Source organism: Cucumis sativus, chromosome 7, assembly GCF_000004075.3.
Source record: "Cucumis sativus cultivar 9930 chromosome 7, Cucumber_9930_V3, whole genome shotgun sequence".
In the NCBI taxonomy this organism is placed as follows: domain Eukaryota; kingdom Viridiplantae; phylum Streptophyta; class Magnoliopsida; order Cucurbitales; family Cucurbitaceae; genus Cucumis; species Cucumis sativus.
Window position 1 is genome coordinate 6,736,389 of NC_026661.2, and position 20,169 is coordinate 6,756,557.

A 20,169-nucleotide genomic window follows, 5' to 3' on the forward strand; every position below is an offset into this window, starting at 1 on the left:
GTAGGGGAAGTTACCTCACAGTTAGCTCAATTGTCAGTACAGCCAACTTTGAGGCAGAGAATTATTATTGCCCAGCTCACTAACCCTTATTTGGTGGATAAGCGCCGCTTAGTAGAAGGAGGGCAAGTTGAGGAGTTCTCTATATCCACTGATGAGGGACTCGTGTTTGACAAACGATTATGTGTGCCAGCAGACAATACAGTTAAGACCGAGTTGTTGACTGAGGCCCATAGTTCCCCATTTTCTATGCATCCAGGCAGTACAAAGATGTACTAGGATTTGAAGCGAGTTTACTAGTGGAGAAATATGAAGAGAGAGGTGGCAGATTTTGTTAGTAAATGTCTGGTGTGCCAGAAGGTGAAGGCACCAAGACAAAAGCCAGCAGGGTTGTTACAACCCTTGGGTGTGCCAGAGTGGAAGTGGAAGAATGTATCTATGGACTTCATTTCTGGACTACCTAGGACCCTGAAGAGTTATACAGTGATATGGGTTGTTGTTGACAGACTCACGAAGTCAGCACACTTCATTCCAGGGAAGTCCACTTATACTGCCAGTAAGTGGGCACAAGTTCTGGGTTTGAGTCCCGGGCAACCCATATAATTGTATATAACTGAAGTAGTGAGGTTGCATAGGGTATCGGTATCCATTGTTTTTGATAGAGATGCCCGTTTTACTTTCAAGTTCTGGAAAGGACTTCAGGCTACCATGGGCACGAGATTGGACTTCAGTACAACTTTTCATCCTCAGACTGATGGTCAGATAGAGCGTTTGAATTAGATTCTGGAGGATATGTTGCGAGCTTGTGTGTTGGAGTTCTTAGGGAGTTGGGACTCCCACTTGAACTTGATGGAGTTCGCCTATAATAGCTACCATTGGCATGGCACCGTTTGAAGCTTTGTATGGTAAAAGTTGTAGATCCCCGGTTTGTTGGGGTGAGGTTGGTGAGCAGAGAATGTTAGGCCTTGAACTAGTTCAGCCCACCAACGAAGCCACACAGAAAATTAGAGCTCGCATATTGACAACACAGAGCAGACAGAGGAACTATGCTGATGAACGACGTAGGGATCTTGAGTTTGACGTAGGAGACATGATTTTTCTGAAGGTAGCACCTATAAAGGGTGTTCTAAGATTCGAGAAGAAAGGGAAGTTGAGTCCACGTTTTGTAGGGTCGTTTGAGATTCTTGAAAGGATTGGCCCTGTAGCTTATCATTTGGCCTTGCCTCCGCAATTATCTGCAGTTCATGATGTGTTTCATGTCTCCATGCTGAGGAAGTATGTGGCCGATCCCTCACATATAGTCGACTACAAACCGTTGCAAATTAACGACAACTTAAGCTATGAGGAGCGGCCAGTTGAGATTTTGGCTAAGGAAGTTAAACTGCTTTGTAACAGAGGAATTACATTGGTCAAGGTTTTGTGGCGAAACCATGAGGTTGAGGAAGCTACTTGAGAGAAAGAGGACAACATGAGAGCGCATTATCCCGAGCTATTCGAGGATTAGATCTTTCAAGGACGAAAGTTTCTCAAAGGAGGAAAGATTACAACACCCCAAAACTAGTAAGTTAACTTTAATGTGGGTTATATTAAAAAAAATTGGGTGTTATGTGTGAAATTATTTGATTTGTGGAAGTTAAGTGCGTTGGAATGATATGTGGTTAATTCTGAAATTTGAAATCATTTTGTTAAAGTGGTAATTTTTGGATTGATTGGTTGGTAAATTAAATTTGTAAAGTTGAAAGTATTATGAGTAATTATTGTTTATGGGTATAAGCAAAGTTATAGACGAATAAGAATAATTATATTATGGGATAATATAATTATTAAGGAAACGAGAGAAGTTAGTGATGATGGATTGAGTTAGTAATGAAGAAAGAGAAAAATTAATTGAAATAGAAAAAAATGAGTTCGTTGGGGAAATTAAATAATGATAATAAAGATAATGACAATAATAATAATATTATTATTATTGTATATATTAAATAAGTCTCTCTCGTATTTCGTGCTCATCTTCTCCACCCCACTCTTTCTTCTTCACCATTTAACCCTAGAGTAGCTGTCGCCACGCTCCTCCAGCCATCATCGAATGCAGCACTCCGGTGAGAGAGTCCCTGTCACAGTCGCATAGTCGAAGCGTCACGGTCACGAAGCACAACCATTTGTTTCTCTCCAGCCGTGTCGACGCGTGTTGCATCGAACCGTCGAACGACCCCTGTCTTCCTCTGTGCGTTCCTCCTCCACATCATCGGTCAGAACCCTCTCTTCCGTCGAAACCATCACCCGTCGTTGCCTCCACTCGCACAGCACCGCCGGACATCATCGTGCTTGACAGTGAAGGTGCAAGCTGTGAAAGTTTTCTTTTTGCGAGCCACATGTCAAGTCGTGTTAGTTCGAGTCGTATTCCTTCACCGAGCCTCGTGAGTCATCTCTGTGGATCCGAGCCGTTTCGTGTAAGCCATACGCGAGCCACGCGCAACCGAGCCATTCCTGTGTGAGTCGTATGCCAGCCGTGAGTCTCAAGACTCGAGCTGAAGCGTTGTTAGTCGAGCCACCTTCAGTTTTAGCCGTCTGCAACATATTTAAGCCCTTGGTGAGTTTTTGCTTAATTCTCGTTGGTTTGGTACACCCAAATAATTATTGTTTTGGGTCTAAAATGAGTTAGCACTGGAATGAGTTGAATTATGTTGTTTGAGATGGTCGTATAAATAGTTACTTTGAAAACCATATTGTGATTTAGATATAGTATTATTTGTTGAGGCATGCTATAATCAAATATGTTACTTTTGAGTTATGTGTAATTGAGCTAAGATGTTGATCTTATGATAAACATGTATAGGCTATAGTGTTCTGTTAGTTTTGCCTATTAGAGTTGTACCGTATGGGGGTCCATCAGGGTCACCACCTATGTATGCATGTGTGACTTGTTTGAGATGTGATTCGACGGGATCACTTACAGTCTGACTCTCCTATAGGATGATTCCTTCGGGTTCACCGAGAGCCTAGATGTGTCCCTACGGAACCACTTGATAGTATGCGTTCGGGAGCGCAATAGTATGCGGTACCATGTTACAGGACTCTAACGAAAGGTTAACAGACACATAGTGAGACCACTATGGGTCTCTTACTAAGTATAAATTTATACTCACTCTTTTAAATGTTTAATTTCAGGTAAGGGTAGAGGCAAGGGCATAATAGCGAATGATAAGAAGTGATCATAGATCGCCATAGGGAACAATTCAGTTTTCTTCCGCATTTATATTTCAATAGTTATATTTTCATAGGTTTATTTCAGAACTCTGGTTCAATTACTTTAAGTATTTCTTCTATTTTTGGGCCCAAACTGGTATTTTGATCAGTTATTTTAACTACTTATTATTTAAAGTTTTTCCTCAAATTTTAATTTATTTTCTTGTATATTAAAAAAAATCTATATTTACTTAAATAGTAATGACCTCGACCTTCTAGAAAAGTTGGGGCGTTACAATTAAAACTAAGTTATCTAGGTCATCCTAACGAATAGAAACCTGACTAGTAAACAGAGTTTCATCTAGTAGTTATTATTTTGCCGTCTGATCTTATGTAAACTTATTGCATAAGATACCGTCACTCGTATGTCAACTACACAAACGCGTTGAATCATTGTGTTTGTATCAAATACAAAGTGAGCCATATTCATAGTGTTACCAGGATTAGGTATTCAGCTTATCCTTGTACTATAGAACCTTTAAGCTGATCTTGAACCTTTATCCCTGTATGTCTCTACATACTGTTTAAGATTCATTAAACAACTTAGGATGTTAGTTTGTTTGATTTGAGTTATTAAGACAACTAATATTATAACCAATAACAATTATTACAATAATAACATGTTATTAACAACGATTAATGGATTATATTTACAATCTACGAGTTTTAGGACATAAATCCCAACATAAACGATCTTTTATTTAGTCTAAACAATATTGTACCAAATCTAAACGATCCATTAGTAACAGTGGTCTATGTCTGTTTATCTGGGATAGACAACTGATGATTTAGATATTGATACATTATCATTTAAATCATGTACTAATATCATTTAGATCTTGTACCAAGAAACAAAAAAAGAAGAAGGAAGAAATTTTGAAAAAGGAAATGAAGAAATCACAGACAAGAAGAAGTGAGAATATGAAAGAGAAGTAATAATATGAAGAAATTAATAATACGAAGAAGAGAAGAATAAATTGCAAAGAAGAAGAAAAAGAAGTGAAGTGAAGAATGGTTTCACAATGCGCAAAAATAATGACAAAGGGAAAATCTGAAATTTATAAAAAAAAATAATGGTGGCTTCATGTGCTTTAATTTTTTGTTACATGCGACGTAAATATTTTTGGGTTTTGCTACATTTATGTGTATTATTCATGATTTAATTTAATTAATTACTTTTCCAATTAATTAATTACTAAGTTAAGCATCACATATTTAACTTAATCTAGAATTTGAATTATCTTCAATTGTATCTCGTGTACGATCGGTATGGGAATCCTCAAGAGGGTGAATAGGGTTTTTACAAATTAATGAAACAAGTGGGCCAAATTAAATAAATTAACAAACTTTTTGCTAATAAATAATGTAATCAATAATCTCATACAAATGCATGCACATCAAAATAACTTATAAGGTGACGTTAACAAATTCAAACATCCATTTTAATGTTTATAACAAGAAAATTGGTAACACAAATATGCAAAGATAAACTTAAACCAACATAAATAGAGAAGTGAGCAATTAATCTCAAGAACAAAAGTTGCAATTAATTTCAAACACTAAAATTTGATAATAAATTAATTGCAAAATTAAATAGTTGAGAGATAAAGAAATTAACATCGGGAATTTTATAGTGGCTCGGCACAACCGACCTACATCCACTTTTCAAGCTCCTCTTGGTTATTTCACTCAAACTTGACTCTTTCGATGGCTTAGAGTAGATCCATACAACGTTCCTTTTTTCAAGTGTAAGAACAAGCTCAATCATTTCCACGGTTTAGGATCAAACCATTACGACCACTTTTTAGAGATCAAGAGAAATCCTTTAAAATGAATTAGAAATGAAGCACGATATGAGAAAATCCTCTAAATTAGTAGATTTACAAATTTGTAGTACTCAACAATTAAATCCCCAATACAATAAACTAGGACATCCCCATACCCATTACACATCTCCCACTTGTCCTAGATTACCTAATGTACAAAACTCGCAGATCTAGACTCTCTAGATGAGCCTCGAACACTTTAGCCGTGAGAGTCTTTGTAAATGGATCAGCAATGTTATGCTCCAAAGCGATCTTGGTGACTATCACTTCACTTCGTTGCACAATCTCTTGTATCAAATGATATTTTCTCTCTATATGTTTTCCTCATTTGTGGCTATGAGGTTCCTTATAATTGGTCACTGCCCAATTGATATCAAAATATAAAGTGATGGGCATGTTCATATTTGGAACAACTTCCAAATCTTGCAGAAACTTCCTTAGCCAAATTGCTTCTATTGTTGCTTCACAAGCAACGACGTACTCAACCTTTATAGTAGAGTCTACAATGCATCCTTGCTTGATGCTATGACATGCTACTGTTCTCCCGTTTAGGGTGAACACTAATCCCACTAGATTTCCTAGAATCCTTATCTGTTTAGAAATCGGGATTAAATCCCTAGCTTCATACACAAGCATGTAGTTTCTCATTCTCCTAAGATACTTAAGAATAATTTTAACCGTCGTCTAGTGGTCTAACCCTAAGTTGGACTGATATCTACTGACTATTCCCACTACATAATAAATGTCTAACCTAGTGCAGAACATAACATAAATTAAGCTACCCACAACTAAGGCATATGGAATATGTCTCATATCTTCTCAACTTCTTGAGGTGTCTTAGGACATTGTTCCTTAGACAAGTAAACCTCGTGCTTGAAAGGTAATAAATCCTTCTTAGAGTTTGCATCGAATATCGAACCAATATTTTGTCGATATAGGTTGCCTGAGACAGTGCTAGCATTTTGTTCTTACGATCCCTTATGATTTGGATCCCAAGAACAAATTGTGCCTCTCCCAAATCTTTCATTTAGAATTGGACTGGTAGCCAAGTTTTAACGTTAGTTAGGTATCCTACATCATTTCCAGTGAGAAGGATAGCGTCCACATAAAGTACTAAGAAAGCTACTTTATCTTTGTTGATTTTCTTGTATACACAAGGCTCATCAACATTTTGGTCAAAACCATAAGATTTGATCGCAATATCAAAACCTTAATTCATTTTTTAAGGGTGAGGGCATCAAAACCAAATGTGAAGTACAAATGGCAGTTACATCCTCTCCGAATTGGCATCTAATAGGAGCATCCCACTTCTATCCTCCTTGTAAATCTTACTTGGATCAAATCTCTTGGTTGGTATGGCAGACTTGCCAACTAAGGAGGATTTTTTTCACTTTGATCGTCTTATCAATGTCCATGAGGACAGATTCTCCTTTTTGATTCAAAGAGTTCCTTGAAATGTTACCCAATTTCACATTTTTAGACTCAGAACTCCACAATGATTTCGCAGTCACTTTACCAAGAAGCTTCCCATCAGATGAGGACCTCTCAAATGATTTGGATACTTTTGCAGCAGATTTTCCCTGAAGGTCATCTGGCATAGATCCCTTCTTTGATACAACATTCTCCCTACTCCCACGAAAAACTATCGTCTTCCCTCGTCTTGTATCACTGATAGGAAGTTTCCTTTTCTGAATGGGAAGCCTACTCTCTTCAAGACCAGGAAATTTTATATGGTCTCTAGCAGGAGTCTCAATTTCTTCATCAATCTCGTGGTCCCTGGTCAAATTAAATGAAAAAAAAACATTAATAGGCCAATACTGATTAAAGGAAATAGTAGTAACAGCTGACACAGCAATCTTACAAGCAATATATCAAAATGCGATTAGGTAATAACTTTTCCCATGCCCTGGTCGGGGTTTCACCATCCTCAGAACCTTCAAAAGTGATTTTCCTAACAAAAACAATGCATTCTTTAACCAATTAAGCACCAGAACTTAAAAAATTACACTCTGATTCACTATATAGAAATTCAAAGGATACCTTGGTAAGCATTTCCTATGGTATGATTTTGGACACCGTCGACAAACAGCAAACTGTAGTTCCCATATTTTCTTATTTTCGCCGAGCACACAAATAGAGCACTTATGCACAGGGCATGAGAAAGATTCTCCAGATGCAATCTTCTTCTCAAGGTCTCCAGCGGCAACTTTATTCTCCGGATGAAGCAATCTTGAAATACATTTAGGATGATAAAAATAACCACAAGTTGCATTTACGCATTGGAAGACCTAAAGAGCAATAGTAACTCATATTAGGTAATAATCAGAGACTGATGTCTAAAATCATAAGTAAATCTTTTTTTCTAATAAGAAAAGCATATGTATATTCAACAAAAAAAGCCAAGAAGGACCATCTAAGAGGAAAGGGTTGAGGAAACCCCCACCCACAAAACTAATAAAGAAGAGCCTAGCAATTATTAATACTCATTAAAAGATCTAATTACAAAGGGAGATATGAGCTATTGGCAAAATTAACAATGTGTTAGAAAGTTGCTAACAAGAACAAGATATTAATTTATTATAATGAACTATAAGAAAATACAAGATAAACCCAAGTATAAGGCACTTGGAACCTCCCTCTTGAGTACTCTCACCCAAGCCCTAAATCACTCCACATAATAACCTCTCTCTCTCACTTACCCTCCCTCCATTTATAACAAGATGTAACCACCCTAGTAACCACACATAATAGCTACTAGTAACCACACTTACACAATAACTACTAGTAACTTCCTAAGTATCTAATTACCCTTATACCCCTAACCCTATACTAATCTAATTACCCTTATACAATATAAACCCATGTATACAAATGTAGGTATCTAACACAATGCTAATAAATAAATTACATTAAAACTACAAAGATTCCAAACCTACAAACAGAAACTAGCAAAAAAAGTCAAACAACTCAAACCCAATCAAAGGGTCGACAAAATTATGAACCAAAAGATTGTGAAAAAATCTAGTGTAAATGGAAAGATATTAGGGTTCACCTAAGTTCATTATGATTATAATAAACAAAAACAAATTAATAAAACAAAAAAAAAAGGGAGCCAATGTCTATATTGCGCAGGATTCATATAGTAAATATTCATACAATACGTGAAGGATAGCCATTTTAGTAGTGAAGTGTATGGTCAATCGATTTATACCTACAATGAGTTATTTTTAGAGGAGTTTCATTGAATCTTTAACAACTTTCCAAATATAAGCAGAGTACAAATAAACTTGACTTTGTATTACTCTCTTTGTATAACTCTCTTGTACTTTGAGTGCATATTAATAAAAAAGATTTGTCTCCGTTTCAAAATAAATAAATAAACTTGACTTTGAGGATGAGTATTTTTTGTTTATATGATGATAAAACCAATTTCAATGAGGAAAAAAAGGAGAGAATAGGAGGCTAACCGAAAGCCAGCCCACTAAAAGGAAGGGAACCCTCTAGAAAAAGGGACCCAACTATGCAAAATAACACCTATAGAATAATTACAAAATTCCTTCGAATTCAAGGCCCACAAAGAAACATGATAACGTACAAGGGACCAAATCTCACTGGGGACCCTCTCCCCACCCCTAAAAACCCCATTGTTCTGCTCACCCCACACACCCATAAAATAGAACACACCCCCATGACCCAAAGGAAGTGCCCTTCTCACTGGTCAGGGTTGAGAAGGAACTCCTCAAGCAACGCACACACATCTCTATGTCAAGTCCCCCCCAACGCCAAATGTCTAAAACAAAGAGTTCCAAACCAAGCTGGAAACTCACAATGCCCAGAATGTGGTCCAGATCTCCCTCCCTTTTCTACAAAGAATGCAACAAGAAATGACCTACAAGCGAGAGCATCTTCCTCTTAAGCCTATCCATCCTGTTTTTTTTTTCTTTTTACGGTCGTGTAAAACTTGCCAACTAAAGAACTTAACTTTCCTAGGAATCTCAATCCTCCACAGCACAAGAAAACAGATAGACCTAGGGGAGAACCACTTCACCCACGTCTAAACGAGTGGCCCTCAAGTACCTCTATTGTTTCCCTATAGGAAAAAGCACAACAGAACCCAAAAAGAGGGAATACGAGCTCCTAGACCACACGAAATATCAGCAACAAACAGTGTTTGTGATCAAGAAAATGATACGAAAGAGGGAATAAGAAACAGAGAGGTCTCTCACCCATCCAATGGTCTTCCCAAAAGGAAGTATCTCTCCCCTTCCCCACCACACAATGAATGAATTGAACAAAAGCAAGGAGATCTTTCTAGAAAATCTACGAGAATTCTTCGAACAAAAGATAATTCAGTATTTGTCCATACATGAGGGGAAGACTTCCACTTATAGAGTTTTAATACAAGTGGTGGTAAAAAATGGAATTAACCTAAGACTATGACCCAGCTGGTGGTTGAGTTTCGTTTTAATTGCACAGGGAAGCTTAGAAGTGAGACTGCAATGGAAGTGGTAAGTTACGAAGTTCTTCAATCGTATTATCGCATTTGGTCAGAAGACGATAGCTTCCTTGTCAAAGATGTGAGCTGGTGCCTGAAAGCATTATCAGTGTTATTAAGAGGCCCAACAGATTGTTTCTTCCAGAAATGGGGGAGTTAAACCAAGGAAGGTTGAAGTTGTCAAGTTCAAGCAAAAAAGGGTTGGGTGTTATGTTGTGTGACCTATGGCCATCTTTCAGGTGGACACTCCTTCATTCGAGTGTGTTAGGGAGAAGACAAACAGGGGTGGGTGGCATTTCAACAAAATGCTGGAGGAATTTCCTTTTCAAAACCAGAGTATATAAGTTGGTATTCACATAAAATTGCCACATCTTTTAATCCAGCCCAGGCTAAGAGTACAAGCTTCACAGATAAAGTTAAATCGGATGGTAACTTAACCATGATGAAAGAAAAAAAAGAGAGTGCCATTAAAGTTGATTATCAGGCTGTGACCAAAGATGAAGGAGAAAGCTCTCAAGTTTCCTCTATTTTGAAGAGAGCAAAACAGAGTCAGGGGGTGACAAATAACTCGGAAGTTATTCAAACAAAGTTTGAAAATGATGTAAGAAGACTAAGAGTTAATTGGGTAATTAGGTAATATTCTAGATTAATTCCCTTTTTAGCCCCATTTGTAATAGAAGTCTTCTCCTCTTGTATGAAGCACATTATTCATTCTAATAAAAGATTCTCAATCTTGGTTCTTGGAGGATTTCTCCTTGAGATTACTTAGGCTACATCAGAATAGTTGTGGATAGTTACAATACTCTTTGCGTTGATTATTGGAGAGAAATTCGAAAACTGCTGGAAATCTTTTTCCAAACAAGAATTATCATCAACCCATTACTGGATGAAAATGCTCTTATTAGTTTGGATCAAGGCCTGGTTGAAGATTTCATCAATGAACCTGAGAGATGGCAGGAGATGGGGCCATTTCACCTAAAGTTCGAAAAATGGGATAGATTAAAAAACAGCCATCCGTTGGTAATGAAAGGCTGCAGCAGATGGTTAAGAATTGGAAACCTTCCTCTGGACTACTAGTGTAGAAAAACCTTCGAAGCCACCAGAGAGAATTTGAGGGTTTAGAAAGCATTGCCACAGAAACGCTTAATCTAACCAATTGCAACGAAGCAAGAATTCAAGTTAAACCGAATTTATGTGGTATTATACCTACTACCACTGAAATTACAGACTTTAATAGAAGTAATTTTTTTTTGAATTTTGATGATATTGAGCCTATGGATCCCCCATGTATTTTCAAGGGAAGTCTTATTGTTAAGGATTTTCAAAAACCCTATTGATTAACTAAGGGTTAGGCAAGCTTTGGAAGATGAAGATGTTAATGTTTTGTTCTTCCCTCAAGAACTTGATGTGTTTAAATCCACTAAAACAACTCCCTCCTTTCAAGAAATCCATTAGAAGCTTTGAATCAAATTCATGTTTCCTCACCGGCGCCGGAGGCCGACAATCTGATTGGAAATGAAATATGTCCGTTAGAAATTAATAGGCTGTATCCAAGGAAGAGAGAGAATTCAGCAGAAGATATCTATGCATTTAATTCATTGGGCTTTGGTCTAACCTCAAATGGTGGAAAGCTCAAATGGGGCTACTTTCCAGCCTAGTATGAACACGAAAAAAGCTTTAACAAGGAAAGAGAATGTGAATGGAAATGATTCTCTGCAAAGTAATTGTTCTGCTTCCATCCGTAAGGGCACGAAAAAGAAATTTAAAAGAGAGCCTGTTGTAGTTCCTCCGTTATTCCTCCCAAAAGACAGCTCAGCAGCATTAACTAATCACTCAAGAACCCTTCCACCTTCCAGCCGTGTTCTCATATCTTCCTCTGCCTTGGAATCCAACTCTTCCTTGCCTTTTTCCAACCAATCAAACAGTACAGTGAATATAGCATTCCAATTGTCCAAGGATAACTCGAATAATGATCTTCTTCAGTCTCCATCTCACAATACGAGTGAGTTCGAAATACCTCAGAAATTTCCGGCTAACATTTGCTTGCATCAACGAATGAAGAGAAACAAGAAGTGCAAGATTCCTAAAATGTCTCAAGGAAGTTCTTATTTGGTTAAGCCTTTCCGAAAACACTTGACCAAGAAAAGGACTTCTTTTAGCAATTCTTGGACAAAAATCACAAACCCTGACTTGCTTGAGGCTGTTGTGTCAAGATCCAAGTCCCTGGCCTAAATCAAAACAGGTCAGCTTCTTTACCTTTTTTGAATAAACCTGGTTCCCATTTCGGATGTAATTCCCAAGAGTCTTTCAATCCTCCTTCTGTGCGAGGATTACATAGCAATTTTCAGACTTCTCATAAAGGTACGAAAGACTTTGATGAAGAGTCATTGGCAAGTGTAAGCAGTGAAGAACAGGAAAGAGGACAATGAGGAGATAGAAATTACAATAAAATGCCAGTTGATATGAACAAGGCTTTAAGTATTTTATTCCAATCTGAAGAGGTTCAATTACTTTCCATTAAGAAAAGCTTTCCTTTACTCCACTGTAAAAGAAAAATACATACCTAAAAATTGCATTCCATAGTGGATACCTGTGAAATCTCTTTAGCCTAATCCAAAGGAAAACAGGTCATTCGGTGGATATCCTCAGGGTTGAAAATTGAAGATTAGCTATTGAATTGCATGATGATTTGGACAAAAACATGGTGGCTGATTCTTAGAAGTTTTCAAAAGAAATTAGTCCAGACATACTACTAATTCAAGATTCTAGAATGGACAGCTTCGTTAAAGAAGTCATAGAAAGCATATAGAGCTCAAAAGATGTCGGCCAGATTTTAGTTGGAAGCTTTAAAGATTTTCAGGGACTTTCTTACAAGGTGGGTTGAAGGTTTTTTCAGAAAACTGACATTGCTAAAGCTGACTTCTCTTTGATAACTGGAGTAATGAGTTGAAGGCAGTGCTGGCAAGTTTATGTGGATTGGAAGAAGACTACTTCCAGATCCTCTGGACTTTGGATTGTGTTGGCAAGTTAGCTTTGAGGCAGCTGTTTGCATCTTCTTGGCTTTCATTTTCTCCTATCATCTTGAAGATTTGGATGTGCAGTACTTTTTATACGAGTGGAGTGGGCTAATTTTGAGAGAGTGTTTAAGTATTGCTTTTTACTTAGCTTTCTACTGATGTACTGTATTGTGTGGCTTTGATTAGCTCGTTTATTTTCTGATTCGGACTCGTATTTAAGTTTCCATCATATTTATGTTGCCCGATTATAGTCTTTGTTTATGTTTTAGCTTGTTTTTTCCCTTAGTTCTTTTCGTTTTGGTATAATACTCTTGTACTTTGAGCTTTAGTCTCATTATCCTTCATAAAGAGGCTTATTTTCGTTTCAAAAAAAAAAATCTTGGCAATGATTGTAATTTTTAAGTTATTAAGTTATTTGCAAGTTTCTTTTCAAGGTGTTGATGGTACTAATGCAATGTCAACCTAGTTGAGATGCCCGGGTGCACCTCCTGATCCACAGCTTTATGCTTGTTGTTTCCATTGTACTTTGAGCATAGTCTCATATCATTATTTTAATGAAAAAGCTTGTTTCTTGTCAAAAAAGGGCTGGTGCTGGTGCTGGTGGTTTCAAAGGGTACATAATGGTGTACAAGTTCGATGCCCTCTCACTGATGAAGGCAAGGCGAGGGCTTTTTTTCTCAAAGAAGAAAGGAGTGGGGAGTGGGGTGTGGGTTTTTTTTGCTTATGAAGCATGAATACTCCATGTGAAGCAAAAAATCGTATCAAATACGTATCAAATATCAATACTCCTAAATACTTCCCATATACATATCGGATAAGTGATTTGACATATTTGCTTTTAATAAAAAACAAATATCAAATGCACTTCTGAAGTGGACACGTTGGACCTTCTAAAAAGAAGGCATCTAATCTTTCCCAATCCAAACTAGGTAGCATATTTAAAAAGCCCATTGCCCCCACCCAAAACTAAAAGGAAAAATATTTAAAAAGACCAAACTAGAATCATCTAATCTTCATCCATCCCGCCTAAGTCACACAAAATAACCCACTTAAATATCTTTAACAATTCAATGAAGAAGTTTTTCATTTATCCTCGTACTTCTCTCTCTAATCTTCTTCTCCTCTGTCATTCTAACTCTGGTGCACCAACCTTTTCTATTCTATTCCATTGCAATTGTATTTCAATATTTTTTAAGAGAAATTGTATTTCAATACCTTTGATAGTACTTCTGGTAAAGTATTTTGTAGTATTGTCATCAACTAGACCAGTGTTTTAAAAAGCGCACTAAGCCGCGCGCCTAGGTGCGCCTAGGCTCAAGGCGCCCACTTGGAGCTTCTTTGTGAGGAAGTGCGGAGAATTCTAAAAAGCCCAGATTAGGCGCAAGTCGAATTAGGAGTGGGCTATTTTTATAACTTATGGGTTGGGCTTTAATTATAAAAAACTATTATTATCTAAATTTTTTAAACCTATTACGTGAAAGTGAAGAAACAACCCTTCACCCTTCTCCTCCCGCGCATGAATTTTCTTCAACACGACTCTTCATCTACTTTTTCGGTTCTTCCGTTCTGCTTCTACTTCAAAACTTTTTGCTTCCTTTTCCACCCTTCTTCTTCACACAAAACGTCAACAAATCTATTTGGTGCTGCGGCTGCCATTACTCTTTTTTGGTGCAAAAACAGAGGAAAAGAGAAGACAATAATATTCTGCTTCAGTTTTCACCTCCTCCATTTCAGCTTTATCGCGGGTGAGTATCTCAATCGTACGTTGTAAACTTTTTGCCTCCTCTTGGATTAGATTTAAATTCACATCAAGTGAATCTCTTTGTTCAGTTAACATCTGCATTGCTTTCTCCTTCTTCTGTAACTCTTTGACAAGAACATCAAACTCCATCAGCATCCCACTTTCTTTCACCACAGCTTATTCAATTCTCATTTGAAGCTCAGAAATTCTCTTCCCGTTCTCTTCCTTTTCCTGTTTGAAACAGAATGTACTCTGTTTTAATTGAGCAACTTCCTTCTCTAACTTCTCAAATCTCAACCTCCATTTCCAGCCCATTTTTTTCCTTTTCAATCTCACCTTTCTCCTTCATTTTCACATCCACTTTCCTCTCTAAATCTTCAATTACCCTGCCTGATTCCTCCAACAACTTCTTAATCAATTCATTGTCTTTCGTCAGATTCACATTCAAAATCTCACATTCCTTTTTTTCACTCAACAACTTCTTCCATTTCGTACATGCTTTTCAAAGGATTATTAGTTTTTATCCTTTTACTTTCATTTAACATATTGATTGCTCAGAATGGTGAAAAGAACAAATATGGATGAACGAACTTGAAATGTTTTCTATCTATTGCATCTTTTGGCTCTATTGTCATTTCCTCTAATTTGGTTGCTAAGAGAATGGAAGGTGGATCCTCTCTTTCATTTTCGAGAACTAAGTTTCCACCTACAATTCCAATGAAACTCGAGAGGAATGAGATGAAATATAGCAGAGGATTGAGATAACTACAATCAAGTTTTGACCAAAAGTCTATATTTCATGCTAAGCATAGTGGGCTATTTTTTTAGATGTCGAATTCTGAGTATCTCTCCTTTGTTGATTTGACATCTTGCATTAAATTTCATACTCTACTGTGACACTTTGTTGTGTCACAGATTCATTTGGTTCTAGTATGTTTTGGTCTAAGTTAGCTATCAATTTGCTGATTTGACGGCTACGAACTACATATGTCGTTTTGTGTTTTCATAGCGTGGTATACCCATTGAGTGACTATTGGTTTTGTCTCTTGACTTATTTATTGTGTGCAAGTTTTGGACATCTTCTTCTTCTTATACTTCTCGACCACAACTTCCTTCAATAACCCATCAAACTCAACCTTCATCCCATCCCTCTCACAACACACTCCCCTCCAATCCTCCATTTATAACAGCTTCATCCCATCCATAGATAGCTTCTATCTTAGCTTCTGTTTTTTTATCTTTTATAACAGCTTCTGTTTTAAATAGCTTCTGTTTTTTTTTTTTTTTTTATAACTTAGATCATAGATGGCTGATAAAAGTTCAAGAAAAAATCCGGCATGGAAATATGGTCAATTGCAAAATGACCAAGATAAAAATACGTTTGTCTGTGGATTTTGTTCGAAAGTAACAAAAGGAGGGGTATATAGAATGAAACAACACCTCGCTGGTGGTTACAGAAATGTCACCGCCTGTACAAAATGTTCGGATCACGTGAAGGAAGAAATTAAAGAGTACATGTCCAAAAAAAAAGAGATTAAAGAACAAAGAAATCTGATTGTGGACATTGATGTAGAAGATTACGGTATCGAGGATGAAGATGAAGGGAGTGTTAGTGTAAACAACATAACAACACCAAGGGGCCCGAGCTTGAAGAAGCCAAGGCAAAAGGGTCCAATGGATGCATTTTTTACTCCTAACCCAGAAACTGTGGTTCAAAATAGAAAGGACAAAGGAAAACAAACTTCATTGAATGGGGCATACAAGAAGGAAATGAGAGAGCACACCATCCAAAGAATTGCTCGATGGTTTTATGATGCAGGAGTGCCTCTGAATGCCTGCACATATGATAGTTTTGCCCCTATGATTGAGTCAATTGGGCAATTCGGTCCTAGATTGAAACCACCATCTTATCATGAGTTAAGAGTTCCATGTTTGAAAAAGGAATTAGAAGCAACAAATGAGTTGATGAGTAACCATATGGCAGAGTGGGCCAAGGTTGGATGCACTGTTATGGCTGATGGATGGACCGATAGAAGAAATAGGACATTAATTAACTTTTTAGTTAACAGTCCTAAAGGCACCATGTTTATTGAGTCCATCGATGCTTCATCTTATGTGAAAGATGGAAAGAAGATGTTCGAGTTATTTGATAATTTTGTAGACCGAATTGGAGAAGCGAATGTTGGACAAGTAGTTACCGATAGTGCCTCAGCAAATGTGATGGCAGGTAAGAATGTAGACTACTTACAAGTTATAACTTTAATTTGTTAGATTTAGTTGAGTTCTACGTTAAATGTGTACTTATTTTCTTTGTTAATAGGGAGATTGTTAGAAGCAAAGCGACCACAGTTAATATGGTCTCCGTGTACCGCTCATTGCTTAGATTTGATGTTGGAGGATGTATACAAGATCTCGAATATTCGAAAAGCATTGAAAAGAGGCATGGAGATTAGCAATTTCATATATGTTCATCCTGGATTGTTAAACATGATGCGATGTTTTACTAACCAAAAGGACTTAGTTAGACTAGCTAAGACTCGTTTTGCTACTGCCTGCATTACATTATCGAGTATACATCGTCAAAAGAATAATCTGAGGAAGATGTTTACTTCAGATGAATGGAAGAATAGCAAATGGAGTAAGGAGCAACAAGCGAAACGAGTAGTTCAGACTATTTTGTTGGCTAGTTTTTGGACTACAATTGTTTTCACTCTTAAAGTATCTGGCCCACTAGTCCGAGTTCTTAGATTGGTTGATGGCGAGAAGAAGCCACCTAGGATATATTTATGAGGCCATGGATAGAGCTAAGGAAGCTATTGCTAAATCCTTTAATAATAATGAAGAAAAATACAAGGACATTTTCACCATAATTGATAAAAGATGGGAGCTTCAGTTGCATCGTCCCCTGCATGCAGCGGGGTATTATTTAAACCTGTCATTCTATTATCTGAATCCTAATATCCAGAAGGATGATGAAATAGTTAATGGACTCTACTCATGCATAACAAAAATGGTTGCTTCATTGGAAGTACAAGACAAAATACTTGCAGAACTAAGCAAGTATAAGAGAGCTGAAGCATTATTCGGACAACCTTTAGCAATCAGACAAAGGGACAAAATATCTCCAGGTAAATTTCAACTAAACGATTACTCAACGATACTAGCAACAAGTTCTTCTATTAATATATATTTTTTTGTTTGTGCCTATAGTGGAATGGTGGGATAATTTTGGACAATCAACTCCAAGCTTGCAAAAGTTTGATGTGAGAATTTTAGGTCTTACTTGTAGCGCTTCTGGATGCGAGCGTAATTGGAGTGTGTTTGAACAAGTTACCTTTTCTCTCCTTAAGTACATTGAGAATGAGAATCAAAATTTGTTGATTCACTGATAATGAAACTTTCTAATTTTTCAGCTTCATAGCAAGAAACGAAATAGGCTTGCTCAAAGTCGTTTGAATGATCTAGTGTTCATCAAATACAACACAGCATTAAAACGTCGATACAACCTACAAGATATTGTCGATCCCATCTCCTTAAAAGATATTGATGATAGTAACGAATGGTTGATTGGAAGATTGGATGACGATTCTGAGGAGGATGATGAGTTGGTATTTGACGATGATTCTTTAACGTGGGGTGATGTTTCTAGAGCTGTCGGAGCAAAAGAACCATCATTCTATTCTAGAGCTAGTACCTCTAGAGCAAAGACTAATGTTTCATGTTCATCCTCGTCTACCACGCAACGCAAACAAGTAAATTTAGATGACTTCGATTTGGAAGAAGAAGATACTGATGGCAATAAGTCTAACGAAGGAGTGAATGAAGACGAGGATCAATTTAGTGATGATGAGTTTGATCTTTAGGGATGAACTTTTATTTTGATTGTTGACTTGTTGTTGAATACTGGGTAGTTTTCTGTTGTGTTTTGTTGTTTAGGCTACTTATATTGGGTACTTATATTTTATACATTGTTGCTCTGCTACGAGTGTATATATATATTTTCTTTTCTTTTTATATATAGTGCGTCTTATCAAAAAAAGCTCACGCCTTTTTTTGCGCCTTGTGCCTAGGCTCCAGAGGACCAATGCGCCTTAGTGCGCCTTGAGCCTTTAAAAACACTGAACTTGACACTTCATGTCTATTAGTGCATTACATTTAGCATCTTTATGTTAAATCTGCATATATTTGATATTCTCTTAATTAAAATAATGTATCTTCAACGTATCCATATCCTAGTTTTTCAAAAATTGGCATATCATTTGTATCCTATTGAATTATCCTATATTTGTATTTGTGTTCATATTTCCTACATTTTTTGTTGGAAGAGGAAGAAAAAGGGAGCTGGTGGGCTTTTCCTTTAATAGCAACAACGGTGAGCGGCACAACAATGATGGAGAGGGGTTGAAGGAGGAGAGGAGAGAGAGAATTCAATAAAATTAAAATTAGTATTTTATTCAACTTATTTATATTAATTAATAATATTTTTATTCATAGTAATTACCACATGTAGATCCTGTTAATAAAGGGAGCAAAATCAAGCATTTTTCAAATGTAGGAGACTCGATTGTTCAATTTTCAAACTTAGACAACAATTCAAAACAAACCTCAAGGATCAAAAGTGTAATTTTCACTTTGATATCTTGTTCAAATTGGATTTATGACCCATTTTATTCCCGCAAAGACACCTTCCTCTCTCTCATTCGTGTTTCTCTCTAAGAAAAACATACCCCGCAAAAACAGTGTATATTGAAAGTAAAAAAAATCAAAAACATCCAGTAAACATTATTAATCCCATACCTCAGCACCAGAAGACTGATCAGATGAACCTAAATTCCCGCAAGCATAGCACTGGTGCTGTTTGTACTCGCAATTCTTGCAAATAAAGGTTTCAATTGCCTGCCAGCAAGCCCATAGATATTGAAGAAAATTAACAAAGGGAGTTTGCAAGCATAGAAAACATACATGAATATTATCATACATCTACTTCTTCTTTAGAGAGACCGAGCGAGAAACAATCACCATCCTCTTCAGTTGCATGAAAGGACCTCATGCACCTCCCATCACAGCTATAAGAAAATCAAAATAGCTTATTAGGCTTAGCTTGATGCTTCTACTTGGGAGAAAATTTCCAATGACTTCTGTAATTATTCATTAGATCATATTATTTTGAACTAGAAACACTTTTGTGTGTGATTTCCTGGTCGAGCTGTCATTTCTATGTCATTCTGAGAAGAAGGCTAAAAGGGAAGGAAATTCCATCGAACTATGATTTTAAGAAACAAACAATTTTGCAAAGCCAGTAACCAACCTCGATAATTTAAAGTAGGGGAAAAAAACAATATGTGTATTGTGAAAAAAAGGCAGAAGGTATATTAAAAAATAACAGGAGAACAGGTATTGGCAGTTGAGATATGAAATATTACTCTCTCCACAAGAAAAAAAAACCTTATCATTTAGTTAAAATCGGACACAAGATCCATAAAATGAATTATCAAATATCAATGGATCACTTTAAACAAAACAGAAAGGAATGCACTACAGAAAATGAATACTTCAACATTTCATCAAAAATAATGAAATATACAAAAAGGAAACCCTAAAACCAAAGAAGATACTGAAAACTATAGAGAGAGAATAGGTACAAAAAATTTAGAAAGAACACTCCAAGATGATGCTACAAAACTATGTACCACCATGTATTTTCTTGGCCTTTTCTCTAACAGGATACAATAGAAAGGACCCATTAACGAAGGCATTTACAACATATAAGCAGCAGTGATGTGGGGAAGGTTGGGGATCCAAAAGCCAAACCCTCCAAATGGAGTTTTCAAATAGGTCATCTATTTA

General features: G+C 36.7%; 1 protein-coding gene and 1 long non-coding RNA gene across 3 annotated transcripts; one reads left to right on the top strand and one right to left on the bottom strand.

The window, feature by feature from the left end:
- Positions 1 to 2,354: 2,354 nt before the first annotated feature.
- LOC116404962 lies at positions 2,355 to 3,378 on the top strand. Its single transcript, XR_004217980.1, has 2 exons — positions 2,355 to 3,055; positions 3,166 to 3,378. It is a non-coding gene; the product is annotated as an uncharacterized LOC116404962 (long non-coding RNA).
- Positions 3,379 to 5,054: 1,676 nt separating this feature from the next.
- LOC116405194 (protein ENHANCED DOWNY MILDEW 2-like) lies at positions 5,055 to 19,460 on the bottom strand. Of its 2 annotated transcripts, XM_031889101.1 has the most exons (5): positions 19,301 to 19,460; positions 19,120 to 19,218; positions 7,110 to 7,357; positions 6,931 to 7,020; positions 5,075 to 6,845 (listed from the first exon to the last, which is right to left on the bottom strand). In XM_031889101.1, exons 1-5 carry the CDS (start codon positions 19,370 to 19,372, stop codon positions 6,407 to 6,409), a joined length of 948 nt encoding a protein of 315 aa, XP_031744961.1. In that variant the 5' UTR covers positions 19,373 to 19,460; the 3' UTR covers positions 5,075 to 6,406. The 2 variants fall into 2 exon arrangements, with proteins under 2 accessions (XP_031744962.1, XP_031744961.1); XM_031889102.1 differs by lacking the exon at positions 19,120 to 19,218 and having other exon boundaries at positions 5,055 to 6,845; positions 19,285 to 19,394.
- Positions 19,461 to 20,169: the final 709 nt, after the last annotated feature.

Bases quoted from the DNA above. Each gene is read 5' to 3' on its own strand.
- LOC116405194 (XM_031889101.1), bottom strand. From the start codon at position 19,372: ATGAGGTCCTTTCATGCAACTGAAGAGGATGGTGATTGTTTCTCGCTC. The intron at 7,358-19,119 runs GTATGGGATTAA...ATTGCTCTTTAG, and splicing joins ATCAGTCTTCTGGTGCTGAG to GTCTTCCAATGCGTAAATGC. The intron at 6,846-6,930 runs GTAAGATTGCTG...TAATTTGACCAG, and splicing joins CGCATTTTGATATATTGCTT to GGACCACGAGATTGATGAAG.